Source organism: Labeo rohita, chromosome 7 (genome assembly GCF_022985175.1).
Source record: "Labeo rohita strain BAU-BD-2019 chromosome 7, IGBB_LRoh.1.0, whole genome shotgun sequence".
In the NCBI taxonomy this organism is placed as follows: domain Eukaryota; kingdom Metazoa; phylum Chordata; class Actinopteri; order Cypriniformes; family Cyprinidae; genus Labeo; species Labeo rohita.
This window is the reverse complement of record NC_066875.1, coordinates 14,267,684-14,292,867: the sequence shown is the minus strand read 5'-3', so window position 1 is coordinate 14,292,867 and position 25,184 is coordinate 14,267,684. Positions and strand designations below refer to the sequence as shown.

At 35.2% G+C, this 25,184-nt stretch overlaps 1 protein-coding gene across 2 annotated transcripts; it reads left to right on the top strand.

The window, feature by feature from the left end:
- The first annotated feature begins 4,037 nt into the window (after positions 1 to 4,037).
- zdhhc21 (zinc finger DHHC-type palmitoyltransferase 21) lies at positions 4,038 to 24,953 on the top strand. Of its 2 annotated transcripts, none has more exons than XM_051115737.1 (9): positions 4,038 to 4,146; positions 4,856 to 4,916; positions 6,187 to 6,381; positions 9,004 to 9,102; positions 10,462 to 10,573; positions 11,986 to 12,124; positions 14,097 to 14,213; positions 21,586 to 21,629; positions 22,494 to 24,953. In XM_051115737.1, exons 3-9 carry the CDS (start codon positions 6,228 to 6,230, stop codon positions 22,621 to 22,623), a joined length of 795 nt encoding a protein of 264 aa, XP_050971694.1. In that variant the 5' UTR covers positions 4,038 to 4,146; positions 4,856 to 4,916; positions 6,187 to 6,227; the 3' UTR covers positions 22,624 to 24,953. The 2 variants fall into 2 exon arrangements, with proteins under 2 accessions (XP_050971694.1, XP_050971695.1); XM_051115738.1 differs by having other exon boundaries at positions 4,835 to 4,916.
- The last annotated feature ends 231 nt before the right edge of the window (positions 24,954 to 25,184 follow it).

The following is a 25,184-nucleotide window of genomic DNA, read 5'->3' as shown; positions in this document are numbered from 1 at the left end:
CCTCCTGCTGTTTGACATAAAGACACCAGGCTCCAGCAGGCAAACACAGTCTGCTCACACTTACGTGTGTGACAGTAATATTACAGTGAAATCAGTATTTACTTTAAGACTAAATTAATTAAAACATGCTGTTCTGTCGCTACGTGAACAGAAAAGTAATTTCAGTACATGATGACAAAAGTAAATAAATGTGACTGCGATGTTAAGCATGTGCAGGTCTGCCCTTAAAAAACAATATATTTTATACACAAAGATAATGGCTGTGGAATTATAGAAACCTCACTCAATATTTATCACTTTGCAAATTATATGTATGGATGGAGGTAACAAAATTTAAATAAATCAGCATTTCACACCAATAGAATGGTGCAAAGGCTGCCGCCGTATAGTGGAACCCATTCCAAATGTTCCAATGTGTACCATTTAGGTAATAAAATGTACATTTGGAATAAGGCAGAGTTTTGCCTGCTTGTAGCATTCTAGTTACCTCTTAGACCAGGGGTGGCGAGCGTGGGCCTGGAGAGTTTTGCTTTAAGTTTTGCTTTAACCCCAATCAAACACACCTGAACAAGCTAATCAAGGTCTGAAGGGTTACACATTCTAGTTGTAGCTTTTAGGCCCACAGTAGCCTGCAGAGTTTAGATGTGTTTATTGCATTTACAGTCAGTCTGAAACTTCAGAGATCAACTGTTTGACTTTTTTGTTGTTTTCAGTCGCTGTTTTTAGCATCTGATGTCTTCACACACCATGAATCAGGCTGAGACAGATATTCTATAGCTCAGAGGTTCTCAACTCTGGTCCGTGAGATTCATTTTCCTGCAGATTTCAGCTCCAACCCTAATCAAGCACACCTGAACAAGTTAATCAAGGTCTTTAGGATCACTAGAAAGTTACAGGCAGATGAGTTTGATTAAGGTTGAAGCTAAACTCTGAGAAAATGGATCTCGTGGGCTAGAGTTGAGAATCCCTGGTCTAAACACTCATCATTTCAAAAGGATATCAAAGGCACCATTACTTTTACACTGCAGTACATACATTACACAACACATTAAAATTTATAAGTTTTCTAAATTATGGCACACTGAAAATCTGCAATGTGTGAATAAAAGTGAATCAACAAAATAAATGCATGTACATGGCTTTTTTTTCTTCATGTTTTGGAGGTATGTTCTTCTCAAATGCAGGTATAGGATTTTTAAGCCAAATTCAGTCTGGCACCAGTGACCCAACTCATATGACCACTGGTTTAGATTTGAGTTGATTTGAGATATTTTAAGAGTATTTGAGTTTTAAAAGGTTGAAAGCAACTGAGAAATCAAAATTAGTTTGTCTGCATGCATGTTTGGGTGCGTTTTGGAAAGAAGATGAGTTGGTTCTCCTGTGTGAAGGCAGCAAACTTGTCATGAACAGACAGATCTAGCAGCCATTTACTGATGGGTGTAAGGGGTGGTGCATATATAAAAACGCATGTATAAAAATAAATTAATTACAGCATGAGCTTAAAAGCAAAACGTGAACACTTTTATAGGTTGCTATAAGCTGTATTTTGAAGGTGTTAATATTTATCCTTCATATGCTGATTTGGGGCACAAGAAATTACTATTAGTAATGTTAAAAACAGTTGTGTTGCTTAATATTGTTGTGGAAACCAAAGTAAATATATACCTACTTTTTATTTACTTAACATTTTTTTAAAAACAATGATCAAATTCACATTTCAAAAAAAAAAAAAAAAAAAAGCTGAAGGAAAAAGCTAATGTTTTTCTGGCCTGGTTGTTCGGCACCTTTCTCCACACTCAATAATATGGTTCTGTGATGCAAACGTGATGATTACACAGATCACCTGCACTGTAAAATACAAGACCACAGAATTTACAGATACACAGACTGGATGTTTGTCTTTACCTTTTTTTTTTTTTTTTTTTTTTTTTTTAATTATTATTATAATTTTTTTGTATTAATTGCTGAAAACAAGAACATACAAATCAATACAAAATATCAACAAAAATGAAACTTGAAAAAGACAATAACAACAATAATAAAACAGTACAAAAATACAATAAATAATAAAAGAAATAAAAATAAAGTATAATAAAATGCAATAAAGGGCCATTGTTTTACATAAGATTCTCTACACAAAAGTGTGCACTTTAAGTGCAGAACAAAGTCTTCATTTCTTTCTTATTAGTAGATGCTGAAATCAAATGAATATAATTTTCCATATCTCTTAGAAAGACCACAAAGACAGGTTTACAGTTTGAGAATTTGCACTTGTGAATGTAAAATTTGCTTAAGAAAAGAATTAAATTTATAATTAAACAAGTATTTTCTTTAGTGGGGTCTGAGTCAAAGTACCCAAATATAATATTTCTCATTTGTAAAGAAAATTCTGGCAAAATCTTCAACTTAACCAAAGCACCAATATGATACCAAAACTCCTGAGTGTAGTGACATAATCAAAACTGTTTGTCTTTACCTGACAATTTTGAGCTGACTGGGTGAGAGAGCTCCTGTCTGATGATAGGCAGAGGTCCAACCCACACAGAAAATTACTGGTGTTTCAAAAAATTAAAGGTGATTTGGGAGACAGGTTGCAGATTAAGTGTAGTTTATTCTATTCCGAAGAAAAATCAGAAAATAGACTTCATAATTCTGAAGCATAAAGTACTTAGCATAACAGTAGTGATGGCTCATCAGTTGCTCACGAGAGGGTGCTCGCTGCAGAGCCAAATGGGAGGAGCTGGAGCTCTAGCTCCCCCTCACTGGAGGTAATGGGTGGAGATAGACACCTAACCACACCCTAACCCTACCCCTTACCCTATCCTAACCCTAACTCCACCCATTAGTTCACACAGAGGTGGAGCTGGACATCCAGAGAGGGGGAGCTGGAGGCCATTCGGCTCTGCAGGGAGCAGTACTTGGTTAATTTGGCGGCAGGAAATGTTTCAAAACAAAAGTCATTAAACTCAAATAGCGTCAAGATCTTGTGCTCATGGAGAAAAATGATATGGAAGTTTTACTAACGTACGATTCTATATAAAATATATATATCCTGATCAGTTTAACACTGATAATATTTTACTTAATTAGCACCAATATGACCTTACAAAACTGCTCAGTCCAGGCCCAGTGACTTGAATTGGATCAAATCACTGTAAGAAGCAGATTTCCTTCTCCAACATCTCTAAAACAACTGGTAGTTGTTTTTATAGGCAACATTCAACTGGAGATTATTCAAAATTTATATAAATCCCTTTTAAGAAGGATGTAAGCTGTTTTAAAGGCAAATGGTGGTAAAACACCTTAAGAAAATAAATATTTCTTATTACCCAGGTGTTCACATTATTTTGTCCCTGTATGTATGCAAAATTGATAATATTAAATAAAATAATAAAATACCTAAAATTAAAAAAAAGGTTGGTGACAAGTCTAACGAGCAATCATTAGTCTGAACTGTTTTATTACTATATTGTCTATTATTATTAGATAAGCAGGTTTGAGGGAAAATAAAATAAAATAATGAAAATAATAATAATAATAAAATAATAATAATAATAATAATAATAATAATAATAATTTCTGATCAGTTTAACATCGAGGATGTTTCATGTTTCAACACTAATTATTTACTGGCCAATACAGAAACTATATTTTCAACTAATTGTCAATGAAAGAAAATGATTGATGTTCAGAGATTTGCAGCCTTACCTACGGTTTAAAACTCTGAACAGACAGATAGTTTGGGGCGAAATACATATTTCAATACATCAGAATTTATCATTTCATGTTAATTTTATGTTAGATAATAAGATATAGTTAGGTAAACGTATCGAATACGTCTCATGACAAAAACAACTAAATAGCTATCAGTTAAATTTTTTTTGTAGTTATAATAGCTATATTTTGAAAACTATTGTTACAAGTGTATTTTTTATAAGGGCTTTTATAGATGAAAACAAGGTGTTTTCTTACATTGACCGCACTCATGTGCCATTTTGACAGTTCAGTGGCGCTGCCTACGAAAAGCGTTCCACACTTTGCGGCTTCCGTACAATCACAGTCCAGGAAGAGCTGGTATCTTTCAATCTTAGAATCCAACGCTAAACCCATGACACCCAACTGAGACACTACCGTGTGAGAAAATCGGTAAGCATTATTATGATTAGATTCGGTAATCTGATGTCATGTTCATTTTCGCGTGTTGTGTGTTTTTGTGACTGGTCATTATTCAGCTGTGTATCATCCTCGTGGGCATCACTCATCGTAAGCCACTGCCAGGACATGTTTACTAGTTACTAGTTAAAAATATATGATGAGTACACATAAAGAGAACAGAAGCGCCCTAAAATTAGACCATGTTATAAAATACATGAGTTATTTTATTAGCTGTGACTGTTTATGAATTGAACTGATTTGTTGTTACTGTATCGGTTTTCAGAACATTAGGAGAAATGTGAGTTCATCTCTGTTATAAAATGCAGAGAAGTGGCGTTTTACATGAGAAGGCACAACAATGTAATGTTTTATTTTTATTTATTAATTTACTTTTTGTCTGTGCCTTTTAGCATTGCTCAGTTATTTCGTAAGATCAGTTTATCTCCATGGGCGTATGCATGGACAAAGCTAGTAGAGTCCAGTAGGTGTCTCTCATGTGAACTCATTCATCACTTTTTTTTTTTTTTTTTTTTTTTTAAATCTGCACATAAGTTACTTTTTAACTAACAATTTCGGGATCACTCTCCTTGTGAGTGTTTCTTTTTCCACATTAAGCCAGGATTTTCCGCAAAACTCCAGACAGAACTAATCTGACAAAAATAAATAAACATATATGTAGCTTTTGTTTTGTGTGTTTCAGGTTGTCATGGCTAAGGCCACTGTGATGTTGCTGCTTTCTGTGGACTGACACCATTAAAAAGGTACTACTTGACTGATTCATGCAAAGCTTCATCCATTCCATGTTCACTTCCTTCATATGCAAGTTTTTATAGCAAGACAGATCTTGTGTAGCACCACATTTAAAGGGGTCATGAACTGAGAAATCAAAATTCCCTTGATCTTTTGAGTTATAAGAGATCATTGTACTATAAAAACACAACAAGTTTCAGAACTCAATACTTTCTCGTTAATTTAAAAACAAAAATGTGCCAGTTTGATGTAATAGTGTTGCTAAACACAGAAGAAAATCAGCGGCTGCTTTTACATCACTGCCTGTGTAGCCCCTCCCACCGAAAAGGGGTCTACCAAAGGATAAATATGGCTCAGAAAACAACAAGGCCCTGTGCAGTGCCAGGTTGTGGAGAAACTGTCTTTGTAGGCTGTCAAACATACACAACCTGTTAGCGAGTCATATCAGTGGGCGTTTACTCCCGCACCTACAATCTGTCATGCCTATTCAAAAGGAATGTTTTCTGATGAGGGGGGTCTAAACAGGACAGAAAATATTCTATTACTTCTAAATTATTATGTTTTTTTGATGTAAAAATCTTGACAACATTGTAAGTGGACCTCAGAGAACAGTACAAAATAAAAAACAAAGGCAGTTCATGACCCCTTTAATTGGTGCTAGGCTACAGTCTGGTGAATAAACTTACTAGATGATCCAAAATATGGGTAATACTAAAACACTTAAGCATCATTTAACATTATGCATATATCTATCCATTTCTAAAAATCAGCAGAAAGTTCATTCCACATTGATGTAACCATTTGGATAATATTTTAAATATATACCACCGACAAATTATCAAGAAGTGTCCCATTTTATATTTTTAAGTTTCTCAGTCCCCAGTCTCTGTTGTAATGATCACACTGATTAGATTTTACTTTTATATACAAAGAGATCCAAAAGTCTAAGACATTTGTGAAAGCGCTTCCATTTTTTTAATACAAAAAATAGAATAAAAATATAAGGGATCAAAATGTGAGTTTATTTGAAAGAATACTATGCATTTCAGAATGTCTTATTTTCTGGTCTGTCTCTTGAGCTGCATGAACTCAGGGTAGTCTTAGATTTTTGAACCACACTGTAGACCTGTGTTATTTAATTGATGTGCTTGTGAAGACATTATTGTATACGCTGGTTAATTTTTCATATCCTTTTTTAGCCTTGGACAAATCAATATGTTCCATATTAAATTGTACCTTCAGCTACCATTGATCCAAACTCTGCATTCTGTCTGTTATCAGGAGCTGCTTCAGTTATCTTGGCACATACACTATCTGGAAGGATGAAGCTACGACTGCATTTTGTGGTGGACCCCATGGGCTGGTTCTGCATAAGCATGGTGCTGTTTGTCTGGCTCTATAACAGCTTTCTGATTCCCAAACTGGTGCTGTTGCCACATTATGCAGAGGGACACATACCTGCTGCACTTGTGGTCTGTAAGTTCTGTGACCATGTTCTACTGATACCAGCCCCTATTATGTGTTGCAATCAGTTTTGTCAGGTTCAGGAGAGAATAGTTTTACTGAAATCTCATTGTTCTGGTTTGTGCAGGTCATGGGTAGAAGCTTCAAATGTGTCGGTTAAAACTTGAATTCTTCCTAGATTAGAGCAGAGCAAGTGAGATAATGAGGTTTTTTCACTGTGAGAGTGAGTAGAGTAGCAGGACAGGTTTACGTACAACAGGTTTTTTTACTGCTACACATCAGCAGTTCAGAACTAATTACAAACCTGACACTCTGTGAACATAAGAGTGACTAGATTTTCTGAAGGAAACTTTGAGCATGCAGAATTTCTATGGACATTCCAACAGTTGTAGTATGAAATTACACTATGCAGAATCTTTAAAAAAAAAACTTAAAGTTTGCATAGTTTTAATTCAGTTAAGATGCCACGCTGTGACACCAGTCTTCTAATAGTCACATGATATGAATTTGCAAGTCAGAGTACCAAACTTGTACTTTGGAATGCAGCAAAATTTGCATGAGCCCGTGTTTCCTGTTTCACGCATTCAAGGGAAGTAGTGTAAAGAGTATGAAAAATTTAGTGTGCCTGCCCCTTGGTTTTGTGTAAATGACACAGTTGACAAATTAATAAATATATGCTGAACAGACAAGACTAAGCAGAATTTAATATGCAAATAGATCTAAAAAAATAAGGACAATCCATTATACAAATATTATTATTGTATATACACAATATCTTGAAACGAGTGAATGATAGAGAAATAGAGAAGCACTGTTTTCAGCGTGATTTTTGGTGATTCAATCACAAGTTGTCAGCCGAGATCCATTTACCATTTCACCGGGCATACATGCACACAAATGTGACTCTGGAAAACAAAAAAAAGCAGTTGTAAGTAGCATGGGTATATTTGTAGCAAAATTATCAATTTTTCTTTTATGCAAAAAGTCAGGATATTAAGTAAAGATCATGTTCCATGAAGATATTTAGTAAATTTTCTACTGTAAATATATCGAAGCTTAATTTTTGATTAGTAATATGCATTACTAAGAACTTAATTTGGACAACTTTAAGGAGAAGTTCACTTCCAGAACAAAAATTTACAGATAATGTACTCACCCCCTTGTCATCCAAGATGTTCATGCCTTTCTTTCTTCAGTCGTAAAGAAATTGTTTTTTGAGGAAAACATTTCAGGAATTATCTCAATATAGTGGACTTCAATGGTGCCCGGAAGCTTGAATGTACCAAATGCAGTTTCAGTGCAGTTTCAAAGGGCTCTAAACAATCCCAGCTGAGGAATAAGGGGCTTACCTAGCGAAACGATTGGTCATTTTCTAGAAAAAAAAAAAAAAAAAAAAAATTTGTATACACTTTTTAACCTTAAATGCTTGTCTTGTCTAGCTCTGCGATGTCCATGCATACTCTGTGTAATCCGGGTCAATACAGTTAGGGTAGGTTGAAAAACTCACATCTCGTTTTCTCTTCCAACTTCAAAATCGTCCTACATTGCTGTTTACCTTGTTTGTAAAGGGTGTTTGACCACCTTTGCATTTTCACTTCGTTGGTACTTCTGCAGCAATATACGATGATTTTAAAGTTGGAGGAAAAAATGAGATGGGTGTTTTTCCACATACCCTCACTGTATTTATTTGACCTGAATTACACAGACTTCACATGTGCATGGTAGAGCTAGACAAGACGAGCAATCAAGGTTAAAAAGTATGTAATTTTTTTTTTTTTTTTTTTAAGAAAACGACTGATAGTTTCGGTAGATAAGACCCTTATTCCTCAGCTGTGATAATTTAGAGTCCTTTGAAGCTGCGCTTAAACTGCATTTTGGACGTTCAAACTCACTGGCACCATTGAAGTCCACTATGTGGAAATAATTCCTGAAATGTTGCCCTCAAAAAACACAATTTCTTTATGACTGAAGAAAGAAAGGCATAAACATCTTAGATGACAATGGGGTGAGTACATTATCTGTAAATTTTTTTCGCACCCACAGATTTCAGATTTTCAAATAGTTGTGTCTCAGCCAAATATTGTCTTATCCTAACAAACCATACATCAGTGGAAGGAAGCTTATTTTTTCAGATTTCAGATTATCTAATTTTCAAAAAATTGACCCTTATGACTGTTTTTGAGGTCCAGGGTCACCAATACTATTAAATGACCATTAAATGGCAAAATACTATTAAAATACCATCCAAGGTATAAGTGAACTTGCAAGTGGGAAAGCAGGCAAATGAAAAGAAGTTCTTCTGCTTAATATGTCCCTTGACATTTTTTCATGATACATTTTTCTTTGGTGAATAGAAAGCACTTATTTGAAAAGTAACAAAGTAAAAAATAACAAAAACTAAAAATAGATCACTTCTGCGTTAGGTGCGCTATCAATAAAACAAAGGATGAATAGAGTCTGTACGTTAAGGGGCTAGGTTTGAATTAATTGCATAATTTTTACATTTAATTTTCAGTAACTTGTGTTAAACAGTAATGTAATTGTTCTCCCCATTTCTGTTTGAAACTATTTAATTTGTATTTATAGTGACTTTTATGATAAAAGTGAATTATTTTTCTCTTTCTCTTCCTCAAGTTTACTATCTGGCATCACTTCTGTGCGTCTCAGCATTATTCAGGGCTTCCACTGCCGACCCCGGAAAACTTGCTCAGGACCCCAAAATTCCACTTGCAGGTATGAAATCTAATGTTCTGTTTTGTTTTTTTCCAATGCAGCATAACTATCCTTGTATGTTATTAATCTGCACCCTGTGTCTAAACTATTGTCAACCCCCGTATTTAATTTATTTAATAATTTTATTTTGCATTTGTTGAAGGATTTTTAAGTGGCCTTGTTAAAACTCCACACTTTGGAGTTTAATCAGGATGCAATAACCTAATATTAATAACAAACAAACTATTAATATACCTTTATTGTGCAGCTCAATTGCCAAAGCTAATTGCCCCACAGACACAAAATGAGAAACAAATTTAAACAATGTGCCATTGTTTGTTATTATCATAATTGCCATTATTGATTATTATCATAAAAGCTTTTATTTTTTATCATAAAAGGTTACATTTGTTTCCATTGTTACTGCAAATATGTATGTAAAGTGTTTTAACGATGAGTTAATGTGTGTTTTAACTGTTAATTAAAGCTGTTTAAAACTGTTACCTAAATTAATCAAATGCTTACCATACTTAATAAAGTTCCACTAACTAACCAGATGAGGGCAGTATACCTCAGTGTTCAGTGACTTAGGTCTTAATACCTTTGCTTATGTTAGATCATTTTTAGAATGTTATAGTAATGCAGTGTGATCCAATGGACAGTGTAATTTGGTACACTTGTGGATTTAAGAGATTTTAAATCCCTATCAAAACAGATCTAAAACTTTCTAAAGCAGGGAAATACAACATCTGTCAAAATGAGAGATTGAAATGAGAAAATGAGAACACTTATATTTATTATATTGATTAATTTTCCAATTAATGCAAAAACATTTCTGATTAATGCAACTTAAATGTATTTTACATAGGGTTACATGTATTGCTATACAGTAACATTTGAAACGTCCATGGTCTTACTGCTGAAAGTAAAGTAAGTTTGATGATTGTAATTTGAACACAGTGCAGTACAGATTTGCACAAATTGTATGTAGAGACAGCAGTAAGTAACCTTTTCATAGGTTGATTTTTGTGAAAAGTGCAAATACTTTGTATAATTTAGCATCCCTGCACTCTCTACTTAATCAACCAATAGGAAATGTTTAGGAAATGATTAAAACTAGTAATATTTAATTATTTTAGCAGTTTTCAGCTTTACGAATTGTCATTATCACATTTATGAGCAACTTTATACAGTCATTTGTCCTGAAATTAAGTGAGGCTAGAGTAGTTTCAGGTTCAAAACCGTTTTTTTCTCTGAATACCACTAGATGTCAGTGAATACCGTTTTTTGTTACAGTTACAGTTTTTGTAGCAACACTGAAAATGAATTGAGATTTTTTTTTTTTTTTTTATTATTATTTTATTTGCCTTGTTGTTTCAGAGAGAGATAACTGGGAACTGTGCAATAAATGCAACATGATGAGGCCAAAAAGGTCACACCATTGCAGCCGCTGTGGCCACTGTGTCCGTCGCATGGACCACCACTGTCCCTGGTAAAACTTCAACGAGAAATAGAAATTATGAAGTCTGTACAATACTGCAAGCTTTTGTGTGAACATAGCAGTCTTTAAAAAAAGTTCTGTATCTATATATTATACATGTAATTTTGCGCATGTGGGAAAACAAATAATTTCGTTATTAACCGTGAACAAATTACACCGGTTCTCCAAGGCGTGTTATCTGTATGTGAGACATGTTTTTTACAGTGTTTTAGGATCCAAACTGAAATCTGGCCTGTTGACCCAAGTTCACAGTATAACCTTAAAAGACCCTGTACCCCAGACAGCTTTACATTCCTGGTGGGTTTTGCATAGAGGAAGTTTAATGAAGTCTCTGTAGAGAGGTAAAACAGAGGGAGAGGTGATATCAAGTGACCAGAGAAGCCTGTGTTAAGTCCAGCCCTACAGTACAGCCGAAGAAGGCTGCTGTCTGTCTGGACTCAGCAAATCGTGACTCCCTGTCATCGCCTGTAATGGCTGAGGAAAGAGGAGGAAAAAAACATGGCCATATCGTTTTCTGTATTCGTTTAACTAACAGTTCATCCTGCTCTCTCTTTTGGCCCTCTCTACGCTTTTTCTCTTCTCTCGTGTTCCTTATTCTGGTGCTTCTTCCTGTGGCGTGATCTGTCTTAAAGTGATAGTTCACCTAAATTCCAAACTTGTATGAATATCTTTCTTCTGCTGAATACAAAAGTTGTTATTTTGAAGAATGTAAGTAACCAAACAATTGCAAAACAATAGCATGAATATCATACATAGGCATCAGCCTAAAACGCACATTAATGGCTGCGTGATTGCCTTTGTAATGCTGCGTTTCCGTCTATTTTTTATCACTTTTATTTAATTAGTCTTTACTATTTGATCAATACACCTGAAGGAAAGTCAGTTTTGTTTTGTTTTTTACTGCTCCCATAGTGTGTTTGCAGAATATATATACTAGCAATCTCGCACTTGAATCTTCGCAGAGGTGATATTAAACAAGGATCATACAATTTTGGCTGTATGGGGGTGCTGACAGATTTAAGTTTGACTTCACATGATTTGTGATCTTGGCAGAAGGGATTTAAACCTTCAAGAAGTTGACATGAGAGAGTGAAAGATTGGATTTTTTTCCCACAGACATGGTGGAAACATACATGATAGTGCAGACATAATAGGAATAACAATAACACAGTAGATGATTCAACTATAGGCAAGATTTGACAATTCTGATTTGACTATGTAAATCCTTAGTCAGGGACACCCCTAATATATATATATATATATATATATATATATATATGTGTGTGTGTGTATGTGTATATGTATAGTATATAGTAGTTTATTTAATTTGCAGTTCTTATCATAATTTATTGAAAATACCTGAAAAATGTCTGTCTCTGCTTCTTTCTTGTCTGTCTGTGCAGGATTAATAACTGTGTTGGGGAGGATAACCACTGGCTCTTTTTGCAGCTGTGTTTTTACACTCAGGTTCTGAGTCTTTACACTCTGGTGTTGGACTTCTGCCAGTACTACTACTTCCAGCCCCTGTCCTTGGTTAACCGGGTAAGTGTGTCTTTCATTTACAAACATCCATTTATACAGTCCCAAGTGCTTAAAGTCACTGTAAGTTTTGTAGGTTTAAATCATTGAATAACTATTTTAAAGTACACTTGTTCCATTAGAGTCATGTGGGTGGAGCTCAGCTTCACTGCACACACTGTTTTAGGCAAACACAGAACATATGGGCCATAATATGGTAAAATCCTTGAACAAGCATTTTTTTATGTTGATGACAGCATTATGCCATAGTGATCATAATAGCATAATAGATCATAATAACTTTTTAGTTACCTTTTACATATTTAGAATTTGAGTAGTTATTAGTACAATAGTTTGGCAACTTTTGCCATTTTAATTTAGTTTTAATGAATCAAAAAAATGCTGTTATATGATTTCAAGTTCAGTCATCACTTTTGATATAGTCAAGTCAGGTGCATTGCATTGTGGGATACAGTACAATATGCATAACATTTTCTTAGATGTATACTGTTATGCAGAAATTGAATATTTTGCATATTATATGGTAGTATGCTATTTTTCATTTAGAAATCTTTTTGTTCTGTGGTTTAGTAAAATCTTCGCAGTGGAGGCAGGTGATTATCACTGGATTTGCACCACTTAACTGAGATTAGGGACCTGCAGGTGGCATCAGCATTACTGTTAGGTACTAAATAAGCTGTTACTTTGAATGAGAGAAACCTAATACAAGTTGTATTTGCATACAGTGATCAGTTATACTGCTCTGGTGCCATGTCACTTCATTCAAAACACACCTGCAAACAGCAAATTCCCCGGAGTTTGGCCCTTTTTCTGTTTTATTGGATGTTTGAGCTGTAATTTGCAATGTAATTTTTACAGACTGATAAAAAATGTATTAAAAATGCTTGTAATTTAAAAAGTTGTTACACAAGACAGAAATATAAATATAAAAACACTTGCTTACAAAAAAAAAAAAACAACACTATAAAACTCACTAGAGTCTGTGTCACCTCTTTGAACTCACAGCAGATGAAATATGAAAATAAGATCTTCAGGATAAAGCTGGATTTAGATTTTATTAATATCGACAGAGTTGACCAGAAGTAGAGACGGCTGCCAGACCTCTTCTTGATGTCCAGACTCCAGACATAGTAGTGTGTTTTTTTTTTTTTTTTGTTAATGTTTATTGTTTAAGTATGAATATTTATATTTCTGTTTTTCTTAAGTTAACATTTTTCATCTTTGATCTTATATTTTAAAGTTTTGGGTTGAGGACTAGTGGAATTGGGGTAGTGAGTGATAATGTGATTTTACCACTTTAAGAAAATCAAATGAAATGATACATTTTTAAGAACATTAACGTAACATTTTGTTAAGAACATTAACAGCACTTATCTCTGATAATTTTCAGAAACCTTACAGTGGCTACATTAAAAACTAATGGCAGGTGAAGCTGTGGGACTTGTTTTGTTGCATATCTCAAGAATCAGCAATATAGTGGTGTATTTTTCTGTCAGAGCATTTAAATTCAAAGGAGCATCATTCCAACTTGAATGCAGCTGAACAGCTGAGCCATCATGGCAACGGCAGACCGCCTGCAAATAAAAGCCCATAATGCTCAATTTCCTGTTTTTGTTTATTCTGTGGAGCGTTGTGTGTGAGTAAACAGACGCAGCTGAGAAGCGAGAGATGCTGTATGGGCACAGAAGCGGCTGCATGGGAGAGATAGTGACGTTATCTCCTAGAAAAGCTTTCCCACAAGAAGCTAAATATTGTGGATTTTGTGTATTTGTGTGTGTTTCTATGTGTTTGGTGTAATAGACACAGAAAAGCCTTCAGTAAAAAGAAACATGCAAAATATGTCACATCACTTCCCATAACTGCCTGCAGTGCAAAAATCCTCTTCGTGCATGTATAGCATAACAATTTGATTTGGAAATAGTCACATTTGTCCTTGAACATTTGTAGCACATGTGTAACATGTTTGTCTTTTTAGGCGGACTTTGCAGTACGTCATGAGTTGGCTCTTCTTCGTGGGTCCTGTTTCATGGGGATGATCATGTTTGGTGGAATGAGCAGCCTTTTCTACACACAAGTCAAAGGCATCCTTGCAGTAAGTTTTGATTTTTCTTTAAAGAAGTCCACTTCCAGAACAACAATTTACAGATAATGTACTCACCCCCTTGTCATCCAAGATGTTCATGTCTTCCTTTCTTCAGTTGTAAAAAAATTGTGTTTTTTGAAGAAAACATTGTTCTCCATATTGAACTTCCAAAATGCAGTTTAAATGCTGCTTAAAATGATCCCAGATGCGGTTGTAAACGATCCCAGCCGAGGAAGAAGGGTCTTATCTGCCAAAACAATAGTTTATTTTCATTAAAAAAATACAATTTAAATACTTTTTAATCTCAAACGCTCGTCTTGTCTTGTTCTCCCTGAACTCTGTGTATTCTGGCTTAAGACAGTTAGGGTATGTCGAAAAACTCTCCGAGGGAATTCTCTCTCAACTTTAAAAATCATTTAAAAATCATTCTACATCACCGCAGAAGCTCCGACCCAGTCTTTACAAAGTGAACATGCAAAGAAGATCATACACTCTTAAAAAAAAAAAAGGGTAAAACAGCGATTATAGGACGATTTTGAAGTTAAGGGAGAAAATGAGACGGGAGTTTTTCAACATACCCTAACTGTCATGAACCGGAAAAAAACAGAGGTCAGGAAGAGCAAGAAAAGACGAGCGTTTGACATTAAAAAGTATATAAATTGTATTATTTTTATGCAAATAACCGAACGTTTCGCTAGATAAGACCCTTCTTCCTCAGCTGGGATCATTTGCAACTGCATTTGGGATAGTTTAAAGCTGCATTTAAACTGCATTTTGCAAAATCGGGGCACCATATCAGTCCATTATATGGAGAGAAGTCCTGAAATGTTTTCCTCAAAAAACAATTTCTTTACGACTGAAGAAAGAAAGACATGAACATCTTGGACGACAAGGGGGTGAGCACATTATCTGTAAATTGTTGTTCTGGAAGTGGATTTCTCCTTTAACTGAGAAAAAAATATTTTCTTTAAAGGAGAACTCCACTTCCAGAACAACAATTTAATGGACTTCAGTGGTGCCCCGATTTTACAAAATGCAGTTTAAATGCAGCTTCAAAGGGCTCTAAAAGATCCCATCCATGGAAGAAGGGTCTTATCTAGCAAAATGATCGGTCATCTTTTTCTAAACATAAAAATTTGTGTACCTTTTAAGCACAAAAGCTCGTGTAGCACTAGCTCTAGGATGCGCTTCCACGACGCTACGTACTATGGAATCACGTCTAAGTTCATCGTCTGTGTACTCCGGCTCAAAAAGGTAGGATATGGTGAAAAACTCCATCTCATTTTCTCCTACAACTTCAGAATTGTCCAACATCATTGTACCTTTTTGTTTGTAAACAGCGTTTCACTTTTTACTTCCACTTCCGCGTGACCTTTCGATGTGTTCCGCAGTATGTAGCGTCGTGGACCCACATCCCAGAGCTAGTGCTACATGAGCTTTTGTGCTTAAAAAGTATACAAATTTTTATTTTTGGAAAAAATGCAGATCGCTTCACTAGATAAGACCCTTCTTCCGTGGATGGGATCGCTTAGAGCCCTTTGAAGCTGCATTTAAACTGCATTTTGCAATTAAAAAAAAAAAAAATCCTGAAATGCTTTTCTCAAAAACCATAATTTCTTTACGACTGAAGACAGAAAGACATGAACATCTTAGATGAAAAGGGAGTGAGTAAATTATTTGTGAATTGTTGTTTTAGAAGTAGAGTTCTCCTTTAACTTAGCATATTTAACTGACTTGGTTGTAGAGATTACATTTATTTACTCTCACACTGAATTGCAATTGGCTTTTCTTTCTTACACCTTTTTAACCATTTATAACACTGCTGTCCAGGTCTGCTCTTGGACGTAGACGCCAATCCCGTGCATGCTCAGGGTCTCGATCACCCACGGAAATGGTCGAGAACCCACGGCAACACATTCTCACTCCCAACTTGTCACATATTGATGCTTGGTCAGGCCCCCATGGCGTCACTTTTTGACACTCAGGGTACCCCTTTAGCGTCACTTTTGGATGTTGCAGTGTTCTCCATTACTTTTAGTTGTTTGCATATGCATCGCATTTAATGGTTTGCATGCATTTGCAAAAATAGAAATAATTTTATATAAATTTATACTTTCATAGATATTTTAGGGCACCTAATCCCACCCCTACCCTAAACCTACCCTCTTCAGAGCAATATAAAACACGCAACAGGCAAATAAAGGTACAATGACAGGTATTTATTGCAAAAACTGACCATAAAAAGCAGTATAAAAGTATTAGGAACAAGTTGCATTGCATTCCAAATCCTCCAATATCTTTATGCGAAGAACAGAGGGTCTTATCTGCCAAAACAATAGTTTATTTTCATTAAAAAAATACAATTTAAATACTTTTTAATCTCAAACGCTTGTCTTGTCTTGCTTTCCCTGAACTCTATGTATTCTGGCTTAAGACAGTTAGGGTATGTCGAAAAACTCTCCAAGGGAATTCTCCCTCAACTTCAAAAATCATTTAAAAGTCATTCTACATCACCGCAGAAGCTCTGACCCAGTCTTTACAAAGTGAACATGCAAAGAAGATCATACACTCTTAAAAAAAAAAAAGGGTAAAACAGCGATTATAGGATGATTTTGAAGTTAAGGGAGAAAATGAGATGGGAGTTTTTCAACATACCCTAACTGTCATGAACCGGAAAAAAACAGAGGTCAGGAAGAGCAAGAAAAGACGAGCGTTTGACATTAAAAAGTATATAAATTGTATTATTTTTATGCAAATAACCGAACGTTTTGCTAGATAAGACCCTTCTTCCTCGGCTGGGATCATTTGCAACTGCATTTGGGATAGTTTAAAGCTGCATTTAAACTGCATTTTGCAAAATCGGGGCACCATATCAGTCCATTATATGGAGAGAAGTCCTGAAATGTTTTCCTCAAAAAACATAATTTCTTTACGACTAAAGAAAGAAAGACATGAACATCTTGGACGACAAGGGGGTGAGCACATTATCTGTAAATTGTTGTTCTGGAAGTGGATTTCTCCTTTAACTGAGAAAAAAATATTTTCTTTAAAGGAGAGCTCCACTTCCAGAACAACAATTTAATGGACTTCAGTGGTGCCCCGATTTTACAAAATGCAGTTTCTTCTCCAATATCTTTATGCGAAGAACAGAGTAAATCACAAGGTTTTAATTGCTAAAAATGATCTCACACCCGCTCATATCACATTCAAAAAGATATTCCCAAACTTGTTTAGCATTACGCAGTCATTCATGAGAAACACAAGAGCAAATGGCATTTCACAACCAAAGCTTACGTAAAGCTTCTTCTGGCAGCAATTTTTTAATTTGTGCACAGACTGCACACAGGATGAGCTTTATTGTGGATAGAGACAGCGTTCGCATCTATTCCTCTCAGAAATCATCGGTTTGCCTAAGAAGACATGCAATGCAATAATGGCAAAATTATTACCCAATATGTAATTTAATCATGACGATAAAATTCCCAATGCCTTTCGTTTCAGCGTGTTGATGCCAAAGGTTTCTTATTTAAAGCAATGGTGGACCCTGCAAGTTGAAAAATTATGCTAAAGGGGTTCCTGTGCATCAAAAAGTGACGCCAAGGGGTCCCGACCAAGTGTCAGTATGTGACGAGTTGGGACTGAGAATGGGTGCCTTGGTCACACAAATCAGAAACAGAAACATATATGCTCTTGGCGACCCATTTTCCTGCAGAGTTTATCTCCAACTTGATTAAACGCATCTATACTAGGTAATCAAGGTTTATTTCGGATTAGCATGTTGTTTTTTGCAACGGGTTGGAATTGATCTCGGCAGGAAGGTGGCTCTCTGGGAGTAGGAACAGCCCTGATATACAGTGCAGTGCATACATAGTTGGTGTTGATATCTCATGCACAGTGGACAGGAAACGAGATGCATGTTGTGTTTCATGACAACAGAATATTATACAGCTCTGATGCTAGATTTTTTACACAGAATCAAAGTCTAAAACCTAAACCTACCTAAAAATATATGTAGCCTTGGAAGTACTTGCATTTCCTTCAAGAAATGCAAATCTAGTTATGTTACATCTGGTGTTCCTGTTAAATGTGTTGCACTCAATTTGCGTGAATATGAATGTTGTTGCTGCTTTCACGTCTTTGTCCACCATTTTTAAGGGAGTTGATCATTCTATTACAAATATGACATTCAGAGAATAATCTGCCTGTTATACAGTTTATTTAGTTTGGAAAATAGTGAGTAGTAAATTAGCCTTTTTGTGGATCTATACACAGTGCCTTTAAATGGTTAGTTCCCCCCCAAAATGAAAACCTATAAGATTTCCATTCATCTTAGAAACATGATGTGAAATATGTTCATGAATCCTGAGAGATTTTTGTCCCTCCATTGAAAGTTAAAAACAACCAAAACTTTGACATTTCAAAAAGTGGGCTTTATGTATCTGCTTTGATCAAGGGTGTTTTGGTGTAACCAACTTAATAACACTTAATCTTAAGTATACAGTAACAAAGCACAATCATTTGTAACTATTTATAGTTACTTCATAGTTTATAAACTGTTGTTTATACATTGTTAAAACGTTAATGTTCTGCACAAATAGCGAGTTCTTCATTCATTGTCATAGTAGTTAGGGTTATTACAAATTATTGCTTAATTAGGTCAAATGTAAAGACTTAAATGTTTTATTACCCTTTGTTAACAACGTGTTAACCATACCTAACTGATGAACAATCATTTATAAAGTAGTGCATTAAACTATTATACAGCTGTATAAATAAAAACAATATGCATATGTATTTACATAGTACTTGAGAGAGAGGCAGTAATTAGAGATGGAGAAATGAATTAAAGAACACAGGTAATAATTCCTTTGTTAGCTGTTTAAGCTGGAGATGGCATGAGGAAAAAAAGTTTTTATGTCTAGATGTTCTAGTGCACAGATCTGTAACGTCTGCCTCAGTGAAAAAAGTGCAAACAGGTTGTGGGGTCTGTGATGTGCTGTAAAATGATTAATTGAGATTAATCGCATCCAAAATAAAAGTTTTTGTTTACATAATATATGTGTGTATACTCTGTATATTTATTATGTATTTATGAATACACACACATACAGTATATATTTTGAAAATATTTACATGTATTTACATGTGTATATATTCATATTCATATAATTGGTATTATATATAAATATGTTAAATATATAAACATAACATATTTTTCTTAGATATATACATGAATGTGTGTGTATTTATATATACATAATAAATATACACAGTATACACACATATATTATGTAAACAAAGACGTTTTATTTTGGATGCGATTTATCGCAATTAATTGTTAAACAGCCCTAGTCTGTGATGATGTTACCTGCCCGTTTCTTCACTCTGGAGTTTTACAAGTCCTATAATAGGACTTATAATATAATAGTTTGCTGCAGTCTTCTTGTATCTGATTTGCTGACCAAGCGACCACTTTTCAATACATATCAAAAATGAAAATCTACAGTGACAATAATTGCGTAAATATTGTATGTTTTTGTGCCTCTGCAAATGTAAGTAAATGTATGTTACAAAAAGTAAATACAAATACACAAGGTCACGTTTAAATGCATCAGTTAGTGTTACCATACAATGAGTAAAGACAAAAAAAGACAAAAACATTATCTTCCTCTTTACATATACACTAATTTTTTAATAATAATAATAATAATAATAATAATAATAATAATTAATTTTTAAATTAAAGTGACAATTACTGTATACTCATTATAAAGTGTTTCCATGGACTAATAGTGGGAGTAAAATTAAAAATGTCCTCATTTGTGTTTCTAAAAGTCTTATGGCTTTGGAGCAACAATAGGGTGAATAATTGGTGACTTTTTGAGTGAACTGTACCTTGTAAAGGTCAAAGCAATGATGGTGGCCATTGTAACCACACTCCATACTCAGTTATTCATCCTTTCTCTGTTGATTAGGACTGAAACATGGCTATGATTGGGGGGAGTGGGATAATCATGTTTAACCCTGATCCTTTAACTGATGACTTTGTGATAGCCAGGGCAAAGAGGATTAGTAGTGACCTAGATAAATTCAGTAAAAAGTGCAGCTCTTTAAAAAGAATACACCTCCCCTTAATCTTATTCTCTGGTTCTAAGTCATGTTCACTTGACCCCCACACATCCACCATATGCTGTGGAAGTGTGTCAAAGAACACGTCTCACTTCACATTCTACCCTCTGTCATTTGAATATGAAGATCTTACATCTTCTTAGTACAAATGTCCATTAAATTAAATCCAATTCTATCCTCTTTCCAAGCCCTCTGGATAACTGTCTTCCTACACAGGCTCATTTGCGTAATTCCACCAACTGAAAATGTAATTGTTTTCTCATGAATTATTTCACAGGCTGTGTCCAATCTTGTGTTATGCTAATCCTGTGTTGTTAAAAGTCCACGTTAAGCTGTCTTATCTTGTGTCCTGTCCTGCCTTTAAGCCATCTCCTTATCCAAAGGCCTGGAAAGTCTAGAAGCTTTAACACATAAATGCTACACCTTCACCCCACTATCCTGTGTTGTGATGTCTTAAAAGATTTAGTGTCTGACAGGGTGGTTAGTGAGTATCCACATGCCAGTCGTAGCAAGTGAGGAAGCAGACTTAATCATTGATTCCTGCGAAGATCTTTTCCTCACGCATGCTCTCTGAGCCCAGATCAGTTCAGCCTGAACTGCAGCCAGGTCAAATTGGCATGACTCTGGCTACTCCAGGCCAAGAGTGTGTCCTCTAGCGGTTTACAATGTGAATCTGATTTCAGTCATTGACTTCAACCGTTCAAGTTGGACTTCCTAATGTCTTATGGGTTCAGGAATCTTTTTTATGTTTTTGTCTTGTGTATCACACACAAAGAACATATTGTTTTAGAAAGCCACTGTCAGTCACGCGTCCACCATTTTTCACACAAACAGGCCCTTCAGTCTCGCCTCTGTTAATCCCACCTTATTTACATATTCTGTTTTTTTTCCTCTCTTTGCCGCGTCTCTTCACCTGGCAAGCAGGGGGGATTTTAGCATCCCTATGCACGCAGTCTCATTGTCCGCAGGCAGATGCCCTTTTGCCCCTGTGCCAACTTGGCAAGGTGAGGAGGGCACCAAGGGAGTGTTGCTGCTGTCGGCTTCACTGTCTCTCTTTTGTCTCAGTGTATGCTGTAGCAGTTTTCACTCCCAGCGTGGGAAAGATCAAAAAACGATCCAAATCACCCCCTTGCGTCCAGTGGCTTGCTGTCATAAATCATTTCACCGTATTGTCTCTTAAATTTATAAGAAATGACATGTTCATAATTCAGTGGTGATACAAAGCAGTATCTCTCATTGTTTTCAACAACAGGACACAACTACTATAGAGAAGATGTCACACTTACTGGAAGACATGTAAGTATCAAAACTTGCAGCATCCTTTCAGCCATTTAATAATAATCTAATAACCTATACACAATTATTACATGTAGACTGGGGCTAGTTGTCACAGCCTAAATATGAAGTTTTGAGTCAAAAGTCCACACACACACAAATGTGTGTTTATCTGTCTATCCTATCTATCACTGGGTTTGTATATACATTACCGTTCAAAAGTTTGAAGTCTGTAAGACTTCTGTTTTTGTTGTTTTAATTTTTTTTATCTTACTTTTAATTTTTTAATTTCATTTAATTATTTAAAAAAAAAAAAACTTTTATTCAGTGAAGATGCATTTAGTCATTCAAAAGTAACATTAAAGACATTTCAAATAATGTTGTTCTTTTAAACTTTCTTTTGAACTTTACCACCACAGGAATGTATTACATGTTAAAATGTATTAAATGCCTGGTTCAAAACACTCGTCATATTAACATTTATGGTTAAAACAGTAATTTGATATTTGTACTTTTGTGTTTTTTCTCAATTGTTTTGTAGGGGTGTAACGGTACACATATTCGTACCGATTATTCCTTCCTATTCACTACTAGTTTTAACACGAAATGCCTCGCTGTTGGGCACAGTAGGTCAACTTGTGTTCAGTAAACCGTCATTCCTTGCATTCCATGCAGTGACTGTATACGATAGCTTTTTTTATTCCAAGATGTTTAGGGTGTGTGTCTCTATACAGAAGTTGATTTTAAAAAAAAAATGTTTACTGGAGTAAAATGTGTGACAGCTAGACCCGGTTCTTCCTGGTTCTCTGCCTAGTTCACAATTCAAATGTGATATTATTTTACATCAACTTAAGATGCATACTTTAATTTATTCTATGCCCCCAGCGGACCGCGCCGGTCGTGGCAGCAAGCGATGGCTGAGGTGTTTGGCACTCGCTGGAAGATCCTGTGGTTCCTGCCGTTCAGGAGCAGACAGCCTCTAAGGCTCAACTTGACCTCCCGCTCTCATGTGTAGACAGATAGACAGAGACGCACACATCACTCCAGTGGGGAAGGTCACCCCCCCACCCCCCACTCCCCACCCCTCGTCTTCAGAAAAATCCTCTCCAAAAATAGCTTGGTATCTCTACAGGATCAAACTTTTCAGGTTCTTCGTATCAAGAGTAAACTGACACATATCTATTCATACAGAATGAATACCATTGTAGTTGAACATACCGGTGTCCTTTTTTTCTGTTTTGACTGCACACACTGGGTCAGGTTCATATTTACTACTGAAATAGGATTACAGGGGAATAGTTTATTGTGAGGCTTTGTTTTCTCCAGGGTAACCCTTATTAGTTGAGACCTTGGCCCAGTCCACTCCCCTAGGCCTGGATCACGTGAGCGGTTTTCATGCAAATAGGGACACAAATGGGTGGAGATTGTCTCGTTTTATGGCACTGAGGGTTGATGGCTCTCGAGGTGCATCATGCCCTCTGGCATGGGTAAAAGACACTGCTGAAGTACACATACACAAACATAGTTTACAAAAACTTTCGCTATCATGCACATAATTACGCATACCTCACCAAGCACTGCTAAAGCCTCCGCTAAGCGTTTGACTACTATTACCGCAATTGATCACTTTTATTTTTTGTTTCATTATTACTGTTTTTGTGCCTTTTACAATTCACTAGTTTTTAACTTTTTGTCTTTTTATTATGAATTTTATTTTAAATCATAAACATCAAGTCATACATTATTTGAGGAGGTATTTAATCAATGCTAATAATACTTTATGTAAGTTTCATATTTGAAAATGGTTTTGCAATAACATTACCTAAAAGATGCTTGCAAAAAAAAGATAGAATGTTATAAATTAAGTTCACTGATGTACAGATGTAATTCACTAAAAGAGACGGGTAAAACTTGATTTATCCTGATATTTTTTTTTTTGCCTGGATTTTACTGAAGGTTGTTTATTGCACAGCTCTGTGACTCATAAATACTTAGTCATGAAATTACCTTTCTGACTTTTCTATGTGATTCAGATCAACCCCAAAAATTGAGTAGCAAATCACCATTTGTCTGAAGTGCCTCTAAACTCTTGCTATCTGTTAGGTGCACAAATACACCACTGTGACTTTTTGGTTTTAGATCAGATTTGCTTTAATGTGTTTTCAGGTAACTGTAATGATTCACAGGAACATTTGGGTTCATATTACACATTTATCTTGACAAGCCATTCTATAGTAAACAATTATTACACAATAATTTGCACAAATAGTTAATTGTGCATTTGTGGGTTTTGTCCACAAGGCCTGAGTGAATGTAATCGAGTATAGCTTGATTTTGACACATGAATAGGCACATTTTTCTTCTGGCAGCGATCTGGTAGCCCTTTCTAGCCTAATTCTAGCTCTAGTCGACGTTCCATTCAAAAGGTCAGAGGTACTGAAAATGAATTTATTTCAAAGCAAACTTTCTGCCTTCATTTTCTTGCATTGCTCTCCACCTGAATAATGATTTAAAATGATTGCTTGTTTTTTTTTGTTACAGCATTTACAAGCTGACAATGTTCACTTCATAAGAGAGATACCTACTTGAATATTTATTGTAAATATTATGCATTTAACTTTTGCATCTTTTCCTGGATGTTATACTTTTCATTTTAAAATTCTCGTTCTTTATTGTGATTTTATGGTAGAGGGTCTAATTATTGGTTATTAAAAACTACTACTTACTCCTGTGGTTATTTTTTTTTTTCTATTTCTGAGCGTTGAAGCAGCTTTGCTCTTTTACTTATATTTTAAATACGAGACATTTTATTATTATTGTTTTTGTTTGTTTGTTTATTGCTAAACCAGTGATGTGAAGTATGTAACACTGGGGGAAGATGCAGTGCAGGGGCTATTGGTTTGATTCCATTACTCATAATAACATGATATCAATTATTAAGAGAACTTATTAAAGAGCAGTACTCACTGTAGCTGTTGATATAGGCCATGTTCATGTGTATGTCCCCGTTGTGAAGCAATAAAACCTGCTAAAATTTATTTACTGTCATAGCAGATATTGCAATTGTATGTGCAGGTAGTTCACTGAACATTATTTTATTTGAATCTGCTCCTCATGGATATTATAATATAGGAAACTACTAATTGCTGTCCTGTTGAGGACGACAACCCTATTCAGGTTTATGGTTAAATATATATCTGTTATGGTGTTTCTGTCTGTTTGCTTTATTTGTGGGTTCAGTCACGATGTTTATTTTTTAATCATGGGAATTTGAAGTATATCAGATCTAAATTATTTATGAAGGTGTTTTTTAAAAAAATAAATAAATGCTGTTCTTTTGCTTGATGTGCTGTTATTTTTATTTGTGCATTTTCTCATGTAAACGTAAGATTCTAGATTGTTGTTTTTTTTCTCCAATTATGGGCATTTTTGTCCTTGTGGACATTTAGAATATGTCTTAAAATACTTCTTACTAGTTAATTCATCACTAACAATGTCAAAAATGCTGTGAAATTGCATGAAGCTCAGAATTTATTTAAAGTATCATGAGCAACTGTTGTTTCCACCAAATTGCAA